The sequence below is a fragment of the Vombatus ursinus genome, unplaced genomic scaffold (assembly GCF_900497805.2).
Source record: "Vombatus ursinus unplaced genomic scaffold, bare-nosed wombat genome assembly UNPS02014798.1, whole genome shotgun sequence".
In the NCBI taxonomy this organism is placed as follows: Eukaryota; Metazoa; Chordata; class Mammalia; order Diprotodontia; family Vombatidae; genus Vombatus; species Vombatus ursinus.
The window spans coordinates 37,944,180-37,961,806 of NW_020954576.1; the positions used below are offsets into that span (position 1 = coordinate 37,944,180).

The 17,627-nt window shown below is 38.9% G+C and overlaps 1 protein-coding gene across 1 annotated transcript in view; it reads left to right on the top strand.

The window, feature by feature from the left end:
- The window catches only part of PTPN14 (protein tyrosine phosphatase, non-receptor type 14), a 242,120-nt gene that overhangs the window by 114,549 nt on the left and 109,944 nt on the right, over positions 1-17,627 (top strand). The window contains exons 2-3 of the mRNA XM_027871866.1: positions 907-1,221; positions 11,982-12,151. Coding sequence (XP_027727667.1) covers positions 1,048-1,221; positions 11,982-12,151 — 344 coding nt within the window. The 5' untranslated portion in view covers positions 907-1,047. The remainder of the gene's footprint in view (positions 1-906; positions 1,222-11,981; positions 12,152-17,627) is intronic.

Here is a 17,627-nt window from a genome sequence, read left to right on the forward strand (position 1 = left end):
TCCCCTAGGGATGTTGTGAGGATCACGTGAGAAAATAATTGTAGTGGTAGTACTACTACTACTATTACTACTACTACTACCTCTGCACTTCTCATAAAGGTATGTGGATTTCAGAAGTAGCGGTAGGCAGGAGAGAGGCACCATGGATAGAAGGTTGGTTTTGGAGTAGGATTCAAGTAGGTCTGAGTTCTGGCTCTGCCACATTAATTGTGTGATAATGGATAAGTCACTGGCCTTTGTAATTCCCTCAAAACTATTATGAAGAAGTTGCTGATGCATGCATTCGTGGAAGGATTTTGTATATCAGAAATGCTCCTATAGTATTGATATTATAGGTCTGGAATGATAGCAGCAACAACAACAAAAAATGACAAATGATAAAGGTGTAAAAGCATTGGATAGAGTGTTCAGCCTGGTCAGGAAGACTCATCTTCCTGAGTTCAAAGCTGGCCTCAGACACTTACTAGTTGTGTGACCCTGGGCAAGTCACTTAATCCTGTTTGCCGCAGTTTCCTCATCTGTAAGAAGAGTTGGAGAAGTCAACCACTCCAATATCTTTGCCAAGAAAACCCACAATGGGATCATGAAGAGTTGGACATGACTGAAATAACTGAACAACAACAACAACAAAAAATTGTAATAATTGATAAGGGCACCTGATTCAATGCTTGGCATCCTATCATGCCTCTGTCATATGTATCTCCTGCTTTTACCACGTTCTTTTTCTAGCCTCTCCTCCTTTGTTTTCTTCCGTCCTTGCCTATACCTACCACTAGCACCCACAGCATAGCTTGGGGCTAAGGAGCTTATGAGGACTTAATTGGTTTTGAGTCTTTATTTTGTTTTTCTGGGGACTTACGTGTCTTCTACTCCAGTTTAACTGTGCTTTTTGTCTTCACTTTGTAGCTGTGCCACGGGAGTGCTGTGTTGGGTATGGACACCTCTTCCCATACGTGGAGGATCAGACCAGCTAGAGAAGTCCCCAAACCACACGATTGCTGAGCTGACTCGGAGATAAGGGGGGAGGCTGTCTTAGGCCACATAGCCATGCCGTTTGGGCTGAAGCTTCGCCGGACAAGGCGCTACAATGTCTTAAGCAAGAATTGCTTTGTCACCCGGATCCGCCTGCTGGACAGCAATGTGATAGAGTGTACGCTGTCGGTGGAGAGCACAGGGCAAGAGTGTCTGGAGGCCGTGGCTCAGAGGCTGGAGCTCCGAGAGGTGAGGGTGACGACACAGAGCCAGGATTGGGCTCTAGCCTCCGAGCATGTTTTTCAGTCTAAGCAATCTGTCTATGAGGATCCCGTTATTCTTAGCCACTGGCATGATTTTATCAGGGAGGTTTGTGAAACTCAGTGGAGGGAGAAACAAGGACACCACCTAGAGTTTTCTCAGTGTTTTGGTCCCCATTTGTTTCCTCTGGTGAGAGGAGCTTTTCTCAGAGCTGGAAAAGAGAGGTTCTCTCCCCAGCCGATGGTTTCCAATATTGAAATAGTTGAGTAGTTTGGGACTTTTGTTTCTGTTTTTGTACTTGACTTAAAAAATAATGTTGAGTATAAAACTCCTATATACAGGTTTATGACAGCTGCTTTTTGTTATTTCAATATTGTCCTACAAATTGAGGGAAGGGCACAATGACAAAGAGTGAAATGGTCATTTCATTTGTGGCAGCTTGTGAAATAGAGAATGGAAATTTTTGTTTCCTTGGGGGTTCTTAAGCATACAACTTCTTTGTTGTTGTTGTTCAGTTGTGTTTGTGAACCCATTTGGGGTTTTCTTGGCAAAGGGTGTTTTGCCATTTTCTTCTCCAGCTCATTTTGACAGGTGAGAAAACTGAGGCAAATGGTATTAAGTGACTTGTCCAGGGTCACACAGCTAATAAATGTCTGAGGACAGATTTGAACTCAGGAAGATGAGTCTTCTTGACTCCAGGCCTGGAACTCTATCTACTGTGTAACCCAGTCGCCCCTACCTACAAGCAATCCTCTCTATGAAATGCTTTCTTTTGGTATTTTTTTTTTCTTTAGAAAATAAAACACAGTTGCGACCATTTATCTCTCTGATTATTTCTTGGAAGAGGTACTTCTAGCACCTAGGGTATCCAATCCAATTTTACTCTCTCCTAGTTTTAAAGACTTCCAAGGAAAGATGTTATTAAAATGTCACTCCTGTTGACTGGGAAGGGGTGTGGAGTTAACAGCTTTGGGTGTTCTATGTCTGGAATCTGCACAGTAAACATAATGTCTTATTCTAAACATGATTGTTAAAAAGGAATGTCATTAAAATGCACAGTTGGATATTTGCTCAAGAGCCATCAAAGGTGAGATGACCTGATTGGAATGGAGACTCCAGTCTATAAGGTTAAAAGGGGAGTCAAACATACCTGAGATGCTGACAAAAAGGTCACACTTGAAGTGTCGTGAGTGTTGGAATGAATATTTCACAGAGAACTCTTTTAAATATCACTTGTATCCATCCTAGCCATGCTTAGACAAGGCCCTGTGTGGCTTACTGTGGGGAAAGAGAGTGTGTGGTGGATACAGGGTTGTTGGTTGGGTAAGGAGGAGAAGGAGGGTGGTGCCTTTTCTATTCAGTGTGCATACATAATCAGCAAGCAATTCGGCCCCATCTTTTTACCAACACTGCACAGGCTGAACTGGCCTGTTTTCTTCTTCCACACAGATGCTCTAGGCTGCCTGTTGCCCTTTTCTGATGTCTCCTTTCTGTTGATTTCTTCCTGCATCTAAAACCTGCTACTGGACCTAATGTTTTCATGTCTAGCTCTGTTGATCAAAGTTGTCTTTGGCTTCATTTTAACTCTTATAACCAGATTTTATCATAACATATAGGGGAAAGGAGAAGTTAATACTACGTTATGTACTCTAGCCCTGCATCCCACATTCATAAAGCATCTACTGCTGGGCAGAATCTTTTTACATTTAATTCACCTCAATCCAAGTGTTTATTAAGCACTGACTATGTGTAAGGTATAGTGCTAGGAAATGCTGGCCAGGAATGAAACAATCTTTGCCCTCTGATAGCTTTAATTCTACTGGGGATATAACATGCACACAGCTAAGTAAATACAAGACGATTTTGTAAGGGAGAGAACACAAATTACTAGGAAAGGAAAGAGTTCAGATAGAAAGTAGCACCTGAACTGAACCTTGAAGGAAGCTGGGTATTCTTTTTTTCTTTTTTTTTTTTTTTAGGCAATTGGGGTTAAGTGACTTGCCCAGGGTCACACAGCTAGTTAGTGACAAGTGTTTGGTCTGAGGCTGGATTTGAACTCAGGTCCTTCTGACTTCAGAACCAGTGCTCTATCCACCGTGCCACCTAGCTGCCCCCAAAGCTAGGTATTCTAAAAGGCAGGAATAGTCAATAGTCATTTATTAAGGGTCTACCCTGTGCCAGGCACTATGTCAGGTGGCAGAGATATAAAGAAAGGCAAAAGATAGTCTCTTGAATGGGGATAAGGTGGGAATGCATGGTAGGCATGGGAAATAGCTATTTTGAAGGCATGGAGATGGGTATGTTAAGACTGTAATTTGTTAGAGATTGACCTAGCAATCTTGTCTTTTTCTAACAATGATTAATTGAGTACCTGATAGATTGAATGCCACTAAACATAATTTTATGAGACAGAGAGAGATTGATTTAATAGAGACTATCGAGTGTATGTATTGCCAGCCAATTCCTACCTAGGTACAAACACACAAATACATGACATATATGGAATGACTTACCTGAAAAATGACATATAATGAAAGTAGAATCTTTAACAATAACTCAGATTGATGATCTTACTAGTAGATTAAGGGAATGTCATAGATATAGTTTGCTTAAAGTTTAGCTAAGCATTTGACTTACTATTCTTGTGGGCAAGAAGGAGAAATGTCATACATGCAATAATACATCTAGGCATATTCAGAACTTTAATAGTTTGATGTCATAATTTACATATAATTTAGACCGGGAAGTGACTTCACAGTCCATCTAATTTGACCTCTTCATTTTCCAGATGAGGAGACAGACTGAGAGAGAGATTAAGTAACCTGCTAAGGTCACGCAACTCTATGCTGATGATTTTCAAATATCCTTATCTAGCCCTAACATCTCTCATGACTTCCTAGCTTGAATCTCCAACTAATTATTGAGTGTCTCCAACTGGATGTCCCAGAGACATCCTAAACTCAGCTGAAATTATTAACCTTTCCCTAAAGCCTCCCTTCTTCCTGCGGGCCACCTCCAGTCATCCTGATCCATATCTGGCCACTGGACCCAGATGGCTCTGGAGGACAGAGTGAGGCTGGTGACTTAGCACAGCCCTGCCTCGCTTAAATCCAGTTCACTTGTATGTCATGGCATCAACTTCCTGATGTCATGGTTCTCTTTGAGGACAAAGGAAAAACAACAACAACACCTTTCTTCCTAAATTGCCTGTTATGGTTGATGGTATCTCCCAGGCTTGCAACCAAGGTGTCATCATTTACTGCTTAATCTTTCTCACTCACTATATACAGTCAAGTCCTGTTTTTCCTACCTTTGTCTCATATACGTCCTCTTCTCTTCTCTGACACTGCTATCATTCTGGTGCTTATGCTTGGCCTGTTACAATAACCTACTGGTTGGTCTCCCTGTAGTGTCTCTTCCCAGGCCAATCTTTCTTCCGCCCACCGATCAAAGTGATATTTCTGAAGTGCATGTCTGACGATGCCGTCCCTCTGCTCAGTAAATTTCAGTGGCTCCCTGTCATCTTCAGGATCCAGGATCGAATATAAAATCTTTTTGGCATTTGAAGCCCTCCATAACCTTCCCCAACCCCACCCCACCCCTAATCTTTTTATACCTTAGTCCTCCCTATGTACAATGAAATCTCCTGACACTGGCCTTCTTGCTGTTAAATGAATTGTCCAAGGTTACATTGATAGTGAGCATTAGAGGCAGTATTAGACCCTGGGTGCTTTGATTCCCATCAGTGTTCAAGCTGATAATCTTGCTGTGTTCTGCCATGGCAAGACCACATCTAGAGAACTGTGTTCATTTTTTAGTACTACATTTTAGGAAGGTCATTGATAAACTGGGAGCATCCAGAAGAAGGCACTCAGGATAGTGAAGGTCCTTGACATTGTACCATATGGGGAAAGGTTGAAGGAATTGAGGGTATTTAGTCTGAAGAGGAGAAAACTTAATAATAGCTTTCATGGAGGTAGCTATAGGTGGTACAGTGGATAGAGCACTGTTCCTGGATTCAGGAAGACCTGTGTTTAAATCCTATCTCAAATAACTTATTAGCTGTATAACCCTGGGCAAGTCATTTATCCTCAGTTTCCTTAATTGTAAAATGGGGACAAACAGTACCTACCTCCTAGAGTTATTTTTAAGATCAAATGAGATATTTTTAAAGCTCCTGGTACAGTACACAGCATATAGTAGGTGCTTAACAGGTCCTTCCTTCCTTCCTTCCTTCCTTCCTTCCTTCCTTCCTTCCTTCCTTCTTTTCTTCCTTTCTTCCTTTCTTTCTTTTTCTTTCTTTCTTCCTTCCTGCTTTGTCAATTTCCTTATTTAGTTACACTTACATTAATTTCACCTGATGGAATTTAGGAGTCCACTTAGTCTCTTGGTGACATTTTATGAGTCCTAGTCTCCTCACTAGTAACAGATCTAAGCAAAGGCTGGATGACCATGTTTAAACTATATAGCCAGATCCCAATGAATATGATGATGAATCCTGTGAAGTAGTTGTGTTACTCAAATTCTCATTGTGTATTCCCATAGGACTGGAATCAATTATTGTATTTTGCACAACTTCTAATAGTGCAAAATCAGTATGTGGGACTGCTTTCTGGAATTCATTACAGCTTCTCCAGAGTAGGGAAGTAGTGATGGGAATGGGAGTTGAACTAGTGAACTGGGCACTTCTCCAAAGGAAGAGCATTGGCCTGGTGCATCATTGATGCACTCTTTTCTAACCGTATGACCTGGTCCAGCACTTCGTGTATCCTAAATTAGGGGGTGTTGATGTTCAATGGTGGGTAAGAATTTGTCCCTCAGATTGTCATCATCTTCCATCCTATAATAAATTGTTGTCCCAGGTGTGCAGGAAGCATCTGCTATGCCATTGCTCTTTGAGGCAAACTAATTTTGTAGTTGGACAATTATATAACAAGTCACTGTAAAATATGCTGAGCCTTGTAGGAGTATTGTGGAGAAATTTTATTTTGTACTATAAATTGAGGTTTTCTTTAGAAGAAGCTTATTTTGTCATTTAATTATGCAGATTACTTAAAGCCCTGGGTTAGCACCATTAGTGGCCTGGCAAAGATTTTGGGTAACTCTTATTCTTCTTCCCTTGCCTTTATGTGTAATTTTTTTTCTTTTACTTCTGTACTTTGTGCTTAGGGTCATTGATTTAGAACTGGATAGGACTTTGCATCTGTTCTAAGCTACTTGTTTTACATATGAGGAAACTGAGCTCTAGGGTGGTAAAATAACTTTCTAAGTATTATACATCAGGATAGTGATGGGTACCACAGCAATTGAACTGTTAAAGGATTACTTTGTAGAGAGAGAAAAAAATAATAGTAAAATTTATCTTGAGAAACAAAAGGTCCAGAATCTAAAGAGAAATGTTGAAAATTATAGTGGAGATAAAGCGGTCCTTGCAGCATCAGATTTCATATTATACAAAGCAATTAAAAAAATTGGTTTTAATTAAAAATGAAGAGGTTGATTATTGGAACAAATTAATTACATAACAAAGAAATTAATGAATCTGTCAGACTAGTGTTTGACAAGCCCAGAGATTCCAACTCTGGGGTAAAGATTCACCATTTGGCAAAAAATCCTGCAAAAACTGGAAAACAGTTTGGCAGCAATTAGGTTTAGATGAACACAATACCATAATAACACAATAGCACCATTAGTTTCAGATGGATATATGACTTAGATATAAAAGGTCTATAAATTAGGGGAACAAGGAAGAAATTACCTTTCAGATATATGGATAAGAAAAGCGCTCCTGGCCAAACAGGGGATGGAGAAGATCACAGATGATAAAAGGCACAATTTTGATTACATAAAATTTTAAAAGGTCAGGTACAAACAAAACCAATGTACCTAAGATTATAAGGGAACAACTAACTGGGAGAAAATCTTGGCAGCAAATTTTTCTGATAAATATCTCTTTTCTAAGGCATATAAGGAGTGGATTCAAGTTTATAAGAGTAAGAGACACTGCACAATTGATAAGGGGGGTCAAAGGATAAGAACAGGTGTTTTTTAGTATTTAAGGGAAGAAATCTAACCTATCAAAAATACTCCAAATCATGAAATAATTAGAAAAATGAAAATTAAGAGTTCTTAGATTCCTCCTCATACCCATCAGATTGGCAAATATGACAGAAAAAGGGGCTGCTAGAAAACAGGCACATTATAGCATTATTGAAGGGGCTCTGCATTGGTCCAGTCATTCAACACTATGCCACAAGTCTCTAAAATGCAAGACGTCTGAGCCTGCAATACCACTGCTAAGTATATATCCTGCAGTGATAGAAGAGAGGCAAAGGACTCTTATGTACCAAAATTGTGTGTAGCAGCTCTTTTTTTTCTTTTTTTTAATTAAAAAAATTAATTGATATATTTTTACTTTTCAACATTCACTTCCATAAGATTTTGAGTTTTAAATTTTCTCCCCCTCCCACTCCCCTCGCGCCTCCCAAGACAGCATGTGATCTGATATAGGCTGTACTTATACATTCATATTAAACATATTTTCACGTTAGTCTTGATATAAAGAAGAATTAGAACTAATGGGGGGAACCATGAGAAAGAAGAAACAAATCAAAACAACAAAAGAAAAGAAGAGCAAATAGAATGCTTCCATCTGCATTCAGACTGCTAAGTTCTTTTTCTGGATGTGGATAGCATTTTCCATCCTTGAGTCTTTTGGAGTTGTTTTAGATCCTTGAATTGCTGAGAAGAGCTAAGTTTATCAAAGTCAGTCATAATCAGCCACAATGTGGCTGTTACTGGGTATAATGTTCTAGTTCTGCTCATTTCAGTCTGTATCAGTTCATATAAATCCTTCCAGGTTTTTCTGATGTCCGCCTCCAAAATTGTGTATAGCAGCTCTTTTTATAGTGGCAAAGAACTGGAAACTAAGGGAATGTCCATTAAATGGGGAGTGGATGAACAAATTACATTATATGAAATGATACTGTAATTTATAATGTAATGCTATATTAATATAATAATGAATATGATAACATTATATGAATTATAATAGAATACTTTTGGGCCATAGAGTGAACAAAGGGGATATTTTCACAGGAATTTGAGAAGAAGACTTACATGAACTGATGCAGAGTGAAGGGAGCAGAACTAGAACAGTTTCTACAGTTAACACTACAATATACAACAACAACAACAGACAAACACTTTGAAAGACTTAAAAACTTTGATGAATACAATGGCCAAATATGATTCCACAGGACTGGTGAGGAAGCAGGCTACCCATTTCCTGACAGAGAAGCGATGGACTCAGGATCAGAATGACACATACAATGGACAATGAGAAAATTTGTTTTTCTTGATTATGAATATTAGTTGTAAGGGCTTTTCTCTCTATGGGGGAGGTGAAAGAGAAAGAAAATGAATGCTTTTCAATTAAAACAAATATCTGAAATAAAATAAAAGTTACCCTATTGGAAAAAAAAGCTGACAGGACCAGGATTTGAAACTAGTCTTTGCTGTATTTTTCCACTATTGCCCTTTTAGAGAGGCTTTTACTTGATGATCTGCTTGGGGATAAGGGAAGGAATAAAATAAAATCTAGAAATGATAGTCTTCAGCACAGAAGTTACGATTTTAATTTCACAGTCAGCCAGGAATATATTTTACTACATGCACACTAGAATTCTTTTGTCACTTGATATGTCATTGTGTATGCTTAGTTCTACAGTTGGTTAAATATTGCCTTCTTGGATGTAACACTTAATTAAAGCCTGATATGACAAGCTGAACTGATGAAATATGAGTGATTATTTCCTTTTAATCAGCCTTAAAGAAAAAGAGTTCCATTGTGTATGTTCATTATATGCAAACTCACCATTGGCCCCTTGTTAGAACACTGTTTTCTTTAGAAAACGTTCATCCTGAGGCAAGTCTGTCTTGGGCCTCACCAAGGGAGGTTTTTACTAAAGTACCAAAATGACCTCAGTATCATAGACCCTTTAGACAACACTGTAATAATGAGGTAGTGAATTTAATTCTTTGAGTATGGCCCCCCAAAAAAAATCCTAGGGAATATACTGCCTTAAAATTAGTTTTTTCCCATTTTCCTGCTTGTTCTAGATTACTTTCTAGTGTTACTCTCCTCCTATCCCTCCTGCCCCCAGCCACCCATATAGTCTTTTCCCCTTCATTCCTAGATAGCTTCTTTTCTAGTGCTGGAAAATTTGTTTTCTCCAATTTGATAAAACAAGCAGGACCTAGGAGAAGGAATTATATGAAATTACTAAAATAATTATCCACGTGTTAGATAATCATAGTATCAGAGGATTTTAGAGTTGACTAGTTGACAGTTGTCTATGCTTCTTTTCCACATCACCAATAATAATCATGTTGGGACCTACATCTCACAGTTGCATTAACACAGAGGGGGAAAAATATTTCGGCCAAAATTCACTCAAGTTAGTTCATCCTCGCCATTGCATTATTCTGCTACAGAAATAGATCTTAGGCTCCATTTGTTGGCACTTCACAATTGAAGCACTATGGTGAGTAGGTCCTGGTGTAAATATGCCCACTGCCATATCCTAAGAGTATTTTTGTTTTTCTTCCTCTTGCTGTTTTAGATATGTCTGTGAATTCACTTGCAATCCCAGCAGTCACTTGACTGTGTAGCCATGTGTGCACACTAGATATTTGAATGAATAGCTAAATAGGCATCAATAATGTAAAGCTTCTTGAGGGAGTAGGAATTGTTTCATTTTTTTGTATGAAAATGCTACAGCGTGTAGCTACATTGCCAGGGCACAGAGTTGTTGTTTGTCCTTTGTTTTCAAAGAAGACCAATGACATCACAGGGTGATGTCTTGCTTTTCAAGTGAATTGGATTTAAGTGAGTCAGAGCTGCACAGAGTCACCAGCTTCGCCTTCTCTTCCTGAGTCATTGAGGTCCAGTGGCAGGAGAAAAGTCAAGACAACTGGCAATGACCTAGTATGCAGCAGATGACCTTGGCATCTTCAGTGCCTTGACCAAGCCCTAGCACTCCAATGCCGGCTTCAGCCTGCTTCAGCCTCCTTCATGGCTGTTGGAACAAATTGTTCTCATCCACCCATTCTGCCAGGGGGTGTCTTCACATTGCCATATGCTTGGCGTAGGCATCCCCCTAACTCACCAAGGGGATTGAGGCCTGTTGGTTACTCTCAACCTGGTTTAGCTCATAGGTCGAGATGGTTTACCAGGATGTGGCTGCTGAGCATGCTATAGCTTCTTGGAGCCACAGGTGAGAGTTGGGTGAAAGGTGGATGACCAGCTTTGAAGAGAGCTTGGTAAGCCCTCATATCAGAGGTGCTAGTCCTTCTGAACACCTCATGCAATCTGTGCTAGGGCACAGAGTAGGCACTCAATGAATGCCTTTTCTTTTTTTCGCTTTTTGGTGAGGCAGTTGGGGTTAAGTGACTTGCCCAGGGTTACACAGCTAGTAAGTTTCAAGTGTCTTAGGCCAGATTTGAACGCAGGTACTTCTGACTCCAAGGCCAGAGCTGTATCCACTGAATCACCTAGCTGCCACTTAATGAATGCTTATTGATTGACCTAATCAGTCCTAATCTCTCTCATCTGTAAAATAAGAGGGTTGGACTTTGAGCCTCTAAAGTTTCTTCCATCCCTAAATCTATGATTTCATGATTGAATGAATGATGATTGGATAGTTACATCTAGAGGTGAAGCTCTGATTATAATAATAGGACCAAGCAAGAACATGAACATTAATGCCACAAAACTGATTATATTTGGAAAATTGAACACTGTAGTTTTGCTCTGGAAAAAGATTTCCAGGTGCATTACAAGCAATTCCTGGAGAGAATTTAGGTTTAAAAGACTGCTTCTAAAGCAGTGGTGTGCTTTTCAGTGATTGTTGTGCTAATCTAGAAATCCTAGCATGATATAATAAATACTTAGATGCATAGAAATGCCTGTGTTAATTTGGAGCATGTTGCTCCAAACTTATACTGGTTGAAGCTTCAAGTCTAAAGATGAAAATCTTACTTTTATCTATTAAATCCCACACTAATCCATCAAGAATAACCACTGGGGGCTCCTGTTGCAGCTAGGGAGTGGAAATCCTTTGCTCTCAATGCCTGACAGCAGAGAGAGAGAGGATTTTGCAGCCAGCCATGTATGATAAACTGTCGAGGTATGATACATTTTCAAGCGTTTTATTAAAGCCCCAAAGGGGTTAATCAATTTTCTGTGAAGCTCTCTCTGTACTATTTGATAATACCCTACCACATAGAGGAATTCCATCTGCAGTGGCCTTGGGTTTCAGGAATCGGGTATTATTGACTCTGCAACAGATACAATAGTTGCCAATATGATTCATGTAAGGTCATGGAGCATTCAGTTAGTATGTCAGTTGAATATGTCAGTCTCCAGATAGTAAACAGAAAAGTCAGTCACCACTTCTATTAAATGCTGATGCCATCTGCCCCCAATTCCAACAGAGATTTTTGTAAATGCTGTTTAAATATACAGCAAGCATTGAAATGGACATATGCTGCATCTTGGTTTGTATGTTGGTAAATTCTTCTGATTAGCCACAAAGAGCAAAAAGAAAAGTTGCCCGATCCTTCTTTGTAGAATGGATTTTTCATTGGTGAGGGGTTGGGTGGGTGGGAATTGCCTGTTCTTTTCTGTGTGGTCCTGAGATGCTAGTCACAAGAATTGACCTATGTTATTTTGTTCCTTTATCTAGACACACTATTTTGGCCTCTGGTTTCTTAGCAAGAGCCAGCAAGCACGATGGGTGGAGCTGGAAAAGCCTCTGAAGAAGCAGCTGGACAAATTCGCCAACGAGCCTTTGCTTTTTTTTGGAGTCATGTTCTATGTGCCAAATGTGTCACAGCTTCAGCAGGAGGCCACAAGGTAAGTCTGTTTTCCTTCTCTGCACCCTGTAGGTGTAGATGAATGATGTAGGGCTCAGATTGCACAGGTAAGTCTGAGAACTGGGTTGTAGGGTGTCAAGATTTAAATAATTCCTTCATAATATTAATAGTTTTATTTTGAATGATATGGTCAGCTCCCTCAGTTCCTAGGAAAGTCAATGAGAGAAAATATCAAGTAAAATTTGTGTGTAATGCATCTTCCTTGGATCAGGTGAAACTCATGAAAATGTATGTTTAAAGCAAACCTTTGGATGCCCAGTTAGAAATTAAGCATCGACACGTGATCTTTTGGGTAATGGGGTGGGAGAAAATTTCCAAACAAAACTAATTGTCCAGCTTCCAGATTGGGGATAGGCTCTTCTCCTAAAATGCTGGTGGATTGGGGAAATGAGATGTTTTTAGGCAAGAGTTGGTTCATAAGGCTTCTACTATCTGAAGGGGAGACATGGTTCCATTTGGGATTCCTTTGACAGTGTTTTGTCACAAAACACGGTGTTTTGTCCCTGTGTAAAAAAATGAATTCTTTTTGTTTGATGTAATCATAGCTAATTTCTTAATAAGTAGTCACCACGAAAAGTTAAAGGGTCTCAGGTACAGCAAGACATTTGGTGTATAAAATTGGATATTTCAGATAGAAGAGGAAATAGAGTAACCCCTACACATCTCACCTTTGGCACACATCATAGAACCAGAGATCCTGAATGAAGTGACAAGCTAATATGCCTAGAAGAAAGGGGTTCACTGCTGAACTTTGGTCATCATACATGCAATCATATGGTCATCATACATGCAGGTCTCATCTATTTGGAGATGATCAGGCCACATCTAGAGTTTGATGTCATTTTCTAGTCACTGCTCTTCAGATAAACATTGACTTAGTAGAACATTTGCTGCCAAAGGAGTATGGCCTCCCAAGATGGTGAGGGGAGTGAAAACAGTGTCATATGAGAAATGATTGAAGGAATTGAGGGTGTTCAGCTTAGAGAAGAGACCATGTAAGGCTGAAGGACAGGAAGCATGGTAGAAGTCTTTAAATATTTGAAGAACTACCATGTATGTTTAGAAAATTACACTTAACTCTACCTTTTGGAGCTAAGAACTAGGACCAGTGAGTAGAAATTGTGGAGACAAAATTTATCCTTGTAAATTTGTAGGTGTTTAGCAATGGAATGAAACCATATGAGTTAGGATGACCATCTCAGGAATGCAGTAAAAAGGTTTTTGGTGTTCTGAGACAGAGTAGGCAAGAAGACTCATTCTACCTATACGTCATAAAAGATGAAATATCAAAGCTACTGGAATTGCTGTTTTTATATATTTTACATGTAATATATATGTATAATTATATGTATTATGTATATAATATATACTATATAAGGGCCTTTAAATTTCAAGTTTAGGTTAGGATAGTTATCATTGATGGGAACAAAGGAGGAAATCCTTGCTTCCTTCTAAACTTACTGCACAATTAACCTGCTCATATTATAGAACGTAGGTGGGACTGGGGTGTGTGGGGAGCTTCTTGGTCTGAAATTCAGATTCTGTTTCTGAGAGTTTTGAAACCACATCTTGCTACTCTTGGTCATAATCACACAGAGGACACTCAGACCCCAGCTGGAAACCAGTGTGTCTCAACGTCATTCATTCGTTCATGTAGTGGGGGGGACCCTATAAAACAAGAGTCTGAAGATTTAGGAATGCCTGCTGTGACTTCCTTTTTTTAGTGCTGAAAATAGAGGGAAAGGAAAGCTTTCCTGTCTCCTCTGTCAAGGGTTGACTACATTATCAGTCAGCCAGGTATGATGTTAATAACTAATTATTACTGTTAGAAAAAAAAAAAAGAGGGAGAAAGGAGGAGTGGTCTGTTCCTCCCATACTTGCCATAAAATGTCATTTTCATTGGCCTTATAGCTTTCTGAGATGCCCCATTAGTATAAAATTTTTACATGATTCTCTAATTCAGGGGGAAAAATAGGAAAATATAGGAATGAACATTTTAGAAAACTAGGCATTGTCATTACCATTTAAACTGTGAGTATAGCTTTTTTCTTTTGCAGAGATGAAAGACATTTGGGGCAGAGGGTACCAGAACATTAGGGGAATTGCCTTTTTTCTTTGTTGTTCAGACATCTAGAGCCTCTTGAGCCCTGAAGGATACCAGTCCTCTCAAGCTATGCCCAGGGTTGTGTAAGAGAGAAGGAAAAAGAGGAAAGGAAATGAGCATGCAAGAATCAGAAAATGAGGTAGAAATAAGAGAATTAATTATATTATATTAATTAATTATATTACATTAATTATAGCGTGCCACCCACAATTTCAAGAGTCGGCTTGGTACAATAGAAAGAATGTTAAATTTAGAGTCAAAAGGACTTAGATCCCATTCAGTACTACACCATTTATTATCTTTTGTGACCCTGGAGAAGTCACTTGATCATACGCAGTTTCCTTGTATGTAAAATGGGTGGATTGGAGTGGGTGTCTACTAAGGTCCCTTCCAGCTTTAAGTCTAGTGTTCCTAAAAGGTACCATTTCATAGTACAGTACAGTACGTTAATGACTTCTGGTGTAGTATAGTAGAAAAAAACTGCTTGGACAAAATGACATTCCTGAACCTTGGGCTTTTTGGTTTCGTGGTTCCAGCCAAATTTTTGAGCTCCACACATGTTGCAGATTGCTGCTAAGTAGTCATTGGGAGCTCCTGGGAATCTGAGCCTTCTTGGGAAGTTTTAGAAAACAGCTGTGGGCTGAGTGGAATATTGAAATTCTCTCCCCATCCTTGCATCCAAAGAGCAGCCGGGGGTGGGGTGCAGAATTCCAGAGTAGTGCTTCCTAGAAGGTCCAAACAACATTCATTAGGAACTAGTTAATGAATAACTCTCCAGTCATCCAGCTGTTATCTGAGTTACCCAGTCACAGGTGGAGATGGGCTTTGGCATCTCTCAGAGCACCTGGGATCCAGAGAGTGTCTGACATAAAACAGTTAGTCTTTGTCATGCCCTGCAGAGTAAAATATTTGCATAGATTAGAAAGAGAAGTCTGCCTTTCATTTGTGGGTAACCCCTTGGAGGAGACAACCATTCAACCATCTGTGCTTAAAAAATAAGCCTTTGTCTGTAACCAACCAAACTTGTTTTCACCTAACAAATGTTTGCAATGGTCCAGCTCCCCCAGGTTGAATAGCACACTATTTTTCTGTAGCATTAGCATGTCTAACCTTATCTCCTCTTTGAATTGGGGGCAAATAGTCCAAAGTTGATATTGTAGTTTCTGGAGTATATCTGTGAATTGGTGTGCATAGACATATAGATATGATCACAGATTCTTCAGGATACAAAAGAAGACACTTGAGGCATAGGCGTGATAGTGGTATCCCTGGGTCAAATGCACGAGTTTAGGTATTTTGTGTTTCTCATCACTTCTCCAGATACCTGTTAAACTGATATTCCTAAAGCACAGGAATGGTCATGTCACTCCCCTTCTCAAAAAGATTCATTGACCCCCTCTTGCCTCTAGAATCAGATACAAACTCCTCTGTATCCTAATGAACAAAAATATTCTCAGCAGCATTATTTATGATAAAGGAAAAAGCTGGAAAGAAATTATGGACCTAACAATTGGGGCTTGGCTGAAAAAACTATGGTAAATGAATGTAATAGAATATTGCTGCATTATAAGGACTGACAAATATAAAGAATTTAGAGAAATACAGGACTGTATGTTATGAAGTAACAGAGTAAAGAAAGTAGAACCAAAAGAACACTTTATATAACTATAATAATATAAATAAAGTTAACATGGGCAGGCAACCAAACTCTGGCTGATAACAGTGATCAGTCTTAATACTGTACTATCAGAGTTAAAGGGCATCTCTTTCCTTGCTGTTAATAATTCATAATTTGTTTTGGGAGGGAGGAAGTAATGTACTTTGTAAATGAGTTTGTATATTTCTTGGGAAAAAACAAAATATATCAAAATAGGACATTTTTGTGAGGAGAAGATAGATGGGAGAGCAAAAAATAGAAAACATAATCACTATCAATGATGGTAAAACACAAATGTTCTCTATACATATATATGCATATATACATATATGTCTATTATATATTATAATTCTTGAGGTTTATTGAAGTGATTTGGAAGGTGGGAGCTGGGTGGATAGTCAAGAAAGGGTACAAATTAGAGAGATGAAGAACCCTTCAGGCAGCCAGCCCACTCCCCACAGTATAAGATTAATTTCCTCAAAATTTGGTCATGTATCTAGTCTGGTTACTATGACTCAACTAAAGACTCCCCCCCATTTTATCTTATTTTCCATTCTGCTTTTTATATTTTTCATTGCCAATGTTACTGTTTAAAAAAGGACTCTTGTTTAAAAAAAAATGCCATCTTTCTCCCCTGTCATTCCGCTTCTGACTCACAGGGAAGATTTCTGTAATGTGTTTTAATCATTTGCGTAGCAACAGTTTTCTTATAAACACATGGGTTTCAAATTTTTCTGGACACTGAAAGAAAAGATGGTTTGTAAGACGTGGAAGAATTCTTAGTCAAACAGAAGTATATTTAATAATAGCAAGCGAGAGCCAGGAATCTGTTGGCAGTGACCATCACTTTTTGTTTAGCTATGGGGTTTTTCCAAGTTTTCCCTGGTGAGGAAGTCCCTGCTTGATTTCTCAGGGTTTTTTGTTGTTGTTGTGTTATTGGTTTTTTTTTTGGTCAAAACTCTTTATTTTTTCTCTTATTATTTTTGAAGGTTAAAACTTTAATTCCTTACCCTTAATTGCAGGAGTACATACATGGTTACTGTGTTCTGAAACTTGTTTGGTTGTTTTTAAGGAAGTACTGTTGACTTTTGCATGAGGCATTGCTGCGATGCTATGTTTTTATAGTATTAGAGAGATTCTCCTTGTCTGGCTGAGGTCATGTAACATCTCTCCATTTCCAGGACTTGTTTGGGGCCTACATGGTAATCTCTAAATATTTGCCTTGTTGATATGTATACTGTACAACTTTTAGGCAGGCTAATTACATTAGCCAGCATTGTCACTGTGCTTGACAAAGGAAATCCTAGACTCTCAGAATCCATCTTTATGGATCCCAGGAGCACACTCATACGTATACCGCTGTTACTTCTTATATGCAATTTGACCTTGTTTGCCAGGTTTGTTAATAACAGCTAGTATTTGTGTAGGTCTTTAAGGTTTGCAAAGTGTTTTGCAAATATTATTTCATTTTAGCCTCACAGCTCTAGGAAGTAGGTGTCATTATTATCCTTATTTTACAAATGAGGAAACTGAGACAGAGAGAAGTTAAGGGACTTGCTCAGGGTCACACAGCTAGTGTCTGAGACAAATTTGAACTCAGGTCTTCCTGACTTCAGCTCAGAACCCTATTCAATGCTTTATTTACTCTGGTCACATAAAATAAATATTCTCATTGATAATACATATATGTAAATG